The sequence below is a fragment of the Spinacia oleracea genome, chromosome 1, assembly GCF_020520425.1.
Source record: "Spinacia oleracea cultivar Varoflay chromosome 1, BTI_SOV_V1, whole genome shotgun sequence".
NCBI lineage: Eukaryota > Viridiplantae > Streptophyta > Magnoliopsida > Caryophyllales > Amaranthaceae > Spinacia > Spinacia oleracea.
The window spans coordinates 45,400,626-45,404,787 of record NC_079487.1 but is presented as its reverse complement, the minus strand read 5'-3'; the positions used below and the strand labels follow the sequence as shown (position 1 = coordinate 45,404,787).

The 4,162-nt window shown below is 41.6% G+C and overlaps 1 protein-coding gene across 1 annotated transcript; it reads left to right on the top strand.

Moving 5' to 3' along the window:
• The first annotated feature begins 1,195 nt into the window (after positions 1–1,195).
• On the top strand, positions 1,196–3,184 carry LOC110805201 (uncharacterized). Its single transcript, XM_022010806.2, has 5 exons — positions 1,196–1,306; positions 1,451–1,733; positions 1,886–1,998; positions 2,080–2,620; positions 3,051–3,184. Exons 1-5 carry the CDS (start codon positions 1,196–1,198, stop codon positions 3,182–3,184), a joined length of 1,182 nt encoding a protein of 393 aa, XP_021866498.2.
• The last annotated feature ends 978 nt before the right edge of the window (positions 3,185–4,162 follow it).

Genomic DNA, 4,162 nt, shown 5'->3' with positions numbered 1-4,162 from the left:
ACGTGGCCATTTTGTAGATGCGGAGGGGAGGTCAGGTGGGTTGGGTATTCTATGGTCCGATAGTATGGATGTTACAATCTCATCCTCGTCTAGCCACCATATTGACTGCACTGTTGGTGGATTGTTTTCTAATGAGAGATGGAGACTCACTGGTTTATATGGATGGGCGGACAACACCCAAAAATACCGCTCATGGGAACTGTTGAAATCATTGAAAGATATGTCGGTCTTGCCATGGTTAGCTATTGGAGACTTAAATCAAATATTGCTTGAGGCAGAGAAAAAGGGAGGGTCACCCCGGGCACAGAGAGATATGGACGAGTTTCGTGAAGCACTAGATGACTGTGGGCTGCAGGATATGGGATATAATGGCAATATATTTACTTGGGGGAACAACCAGTCAACCCCATCTGCTATGTATGAACGTCTTGATCGAGCGGTTACCTCACTTGAGTGGATTACATTGATACCCCATGCTGCTGTAATTCACATTCCTAGGGACAGGTCGGATCACGTTCCACTAAAACTCATAGATTCCCCCTTAGGTGGTGGAGGTAAGAAGAAATTCAGAATTGAAGATATGTGGATAACAACCCCAGGATGTGAAAGAGTTGTGAAAGATGTATGGAGTAGGGGGGAGGGGCTACAAAATGCTGCTGATCTTATTGTGAAAATAAAGAAATGTGGTACAGCTCTCCAAAAGTGGAACAGGGAGGAGTTTGGTCACATACAGACCAAAATTAAAGAGGCTAGGAAACGCTTAGCCTATTTGGATAGTTGTGCACCATCTGATAGTATTGTTGTGGAGCGGAAAAAAGTGTCAAGTTCAATAGATAATTTACTATACTTAGAGGAAACAATGTGGAGGAAACAATCGAGAGTGATAAATCTGTGCGAGGGGGATCAAAACACAAAGTTCTTCCACATGAAAACATCTTGTAGGAAGAAGAGGAATTTTGTTAAAGGAGTACATAATGATAATTGGGAGTGGGTTACTGATCAGGAGAGTGTGAAGGGCGTAGCACAAAGATATTTTCAAAACAACTTTTCTTCTTCGAATCCCGAATATGTTGAGGAAATAATTGTTGGTATTCAAGGCAGAGTGATAGGGTAATTAAACCCTTTGATCCAGGTGAGGTTTATAACGCTCTTTTTCAGATGCACCCGAGCAAAGCTCCTGGACCTGACGGTATGAATGCTATTTTTTCCAAAATATTGGCATATTATTGGGAAAGATGTGTCTGAGGATGTTATTTCCCTGTTTAATGGCGCTCGTGATATGGATGATGTGAATAATACCCACATTGTACTTATTCCTAAAGTAAAAAATCCAACGTCCATGACAGAGTACAGACCCATTAGTCTGTGCAATGTCATCTATAAAATAGCCTAAAAAATGTTGGCAAATAGACTGAAACTAATTTTTCCTGACATTATTTCTCTAAATTAGAGTGCCTTTACACCTGGTAGATTGATAACAGATAACACACTTGTGGCTTTTGAGACTTTTCATTATATGCATAGTGTTTGTTCGGGAAAGAAAGGTAGCATGGCTATTAAACTTGACACGAGTAAGGCCTATGATAGAGTAGAGTGGGATTTTTTAGAGAATGTAATGTTAAATATGGGATTCCATGAGCAGTGGGTGCGAATGGTTATGAGTTGTGTTTCTACAGTTTCTCATGATGTGATATTGAATGATGATGAATCAGATTCTTTTATGCAAGAAAGAGGTCTCCGACAAGCGACCCCATTTCTCCATATTTATTCATTATTTATGCTGAAGTTTTCTCAAGTTTGTTGCAGCGTGAGGTGAACACGAAGGCTATACAAGGGATTAGAGTTTGCCGTAATGCTTAAGAGGTTTCACATCTTCTGTTTGCAGATGATAGCATAATTTTTTGTAGGGCTGATAACAGAGATGTACAAGCTGTCAGAAGAGTGTTAGCTCGGTACGAAGTAGCATCAGGTCAAATGATAAACCTTGGCAAATCAGAGGTTACAATGAGCTCGATTGTGCCCCAAGAAACAAAGGAGGAACTAGCTTCTAACTTAGAAGTACAACTGGTGGAATTATAGGGTAAGTATTTGGGGATTCCAACGTGGATAAGGCGCTCAAAGTCACTTGCATTTGCCTCTTTGAAAGAGAGAGTCTGGAAGAAAATCAAAGGATGGAAGCAACAAACTTCGTCGTCTGTAGGTAGGGAAATTCTCTTAAAGGCGATTGTCCAAGCGCTTCCTACTTATTTGATGAATTTTTTCAACATACCTAATGGTTTTTGCTCAGATATCCAACGAATGATGGCTCGTTGGTGGGGATGTAAAGAAGATGATCGGCGAATTCATTGGGTTGCATGGGAGAAGATGTGTAAGTCGAAGGAAAATGGAGGGTTGGGATTTCTCAAGGTGGTTGACTTCAATGAAGCGATGTTAGCAAAGCAAGGGTGGAGACTGTTACAAAATCCCGAACTTCTTGCAACTCGTGTACTCAAAGCTAGATACTTCCCGAATTCGAGTTTCATGGACTCGTCTATAGGAAGTAGACCTAGCTACATTTGGAGGAGCATTTGGGGATGTAAGTGGGTTCTAGAGAAAGGGTGCATATGGGTGGTTGGGGATGGTGAGTCGATAAATATTTGCAAAGATCCTTGGGTTGATCGGCCATATTCATTTTGGGTCATTTCACCCAGACCTCCTGGTTGCACCATAGCTAGAGAAAGTGGCCGGCCTGATTGATGTAGAGAAAAATAGCTGGAATAAAGCTCTTATAAAGCAATTGTTATTTCCCTCCGAAGCTGACGAGGTACTATCCATTCCTTTATTCTCTAATCGTTTAGATGATATTTTTGCTTGGTATTAAACAAAATATGGAGGTTATACAGTGAAGTCCGGGTATCACTTTGTAAATTTTTCCAAAAATAATCTACAAGGGGTACCTAGTACATCTTGTTGTTATGATATGTGGAAGAAAATATGGGAGCTAAATGTGCCACCCAAAGTTAGAGTATTTTTCTGGAGAATGTGTAATCGAGCATTACCTACCTGTATAGGTCTGCGTTGGCGGATTGAAAGTATTTCTGAGTTGTGTCCTAGATGTGGTGTGAGGGAAGAGTCAGTTTATCATGCTATTAGGGGTTGTGGGTGGGCTGTTGCGGCGTGGCAGGAGGCGGGATTGGAGAGGTAGTTGATGGCACAGGTTTTGAATGTATTACTGATTGGTTTTGATGGATTTAAACAAGCTGAGACGTGTTCAGCTGGAAGAGATCATGATGCTAGCGTGGTACATTTGGTTTGATCGGAACAAGGTGGTTCATGGAGAAGCAGCGAAACACTCAGCAGAAGTGGCTGCAGCCTCAACTACATTGTTGCATTCTTTCTGGGAAGCGAAAATAGTGAAGAGGACCAATGTAAGGGTTGGTGTAACTGCTCGACCAGAACGGACAGCAGCAATTTGGTCACCTCCGCCTTATGGTTGCTTGAAGGTAAATGTCGATGCGGGAAACTTTGGCAAAGAAGGCAGGGGACTTGGTGTACTAATACGAGATCATGAAGGAGGTGTATGTAAAGAAGCATGTCTTCAAACCAGACAATGTTGGGATGTTGAGATAGTAGAAGCGAAAGCGGTTGTGCTTGGGATGAAGCTTGCTATCAAGTGTAATGCAGATGAAGACTTGGTTGAATGTGATTGTCTTCAAGTTGTGAGTAAGATGAAATCGAGAGTAGTTGATGGATCGTATCTTGGAGTAGTTATTCGTGAGATACTTGTTTTGGCTGTGAATTTTAGGATGATTAGTTTCGTTCATGTTTTTAGAAAGGCTAATGACGCGGCCCATGTAATGGCCCACCTAAACCCACGTGAGTACTCTACTCGTGTATGGGTTGGGAGAGTCCGTTTGATATTGCGGAGATTGTAGCGTCGGACTATTGCTTTTTCTTTAATAATAATTAATCTCCTTGTGGCCTCTTATAAAAAAAAATCAAGGGCGAGGGAAATATGGGTAACCCTCCCCAAACCCTCTTATTTTCTCTCTCCACAAACTCTTATTCTCCTCTCTCTGCTCTCTCCCCCAAATTGTTTGGTAGTCCTAAAAGTACCTTCCTGGTACTCCCGCGTCCAACCGACATCATTTGAGCTTTTGATAAACGATATAACATTAGATTT

Excerpts from the sequence above, each read along its gene's own strand:
- LOC110805201 (XM_022010806.2), top strand. The coding sequence starts at position 1,196 with ATGCTATTTTTTCCAAAATATTGGCATATTATTGGGAAAGATGTGTCT. Across the intron at positions 1,999-2,079 it reads TAAACCTTGGCAAATCAGAG|GGTAAGTATTTGGGGATTCC; the intron begins GTTACAATGAGC and ends GTGGAATTATAG. Across the intron at positions 2,621-3,050 it reads CATATGGGTGGTTGGGGATG|GTCTGCGTTGGCGGATTGAA; the intron begins GTGAGTCGATAA and ends CTACCTGTATAG.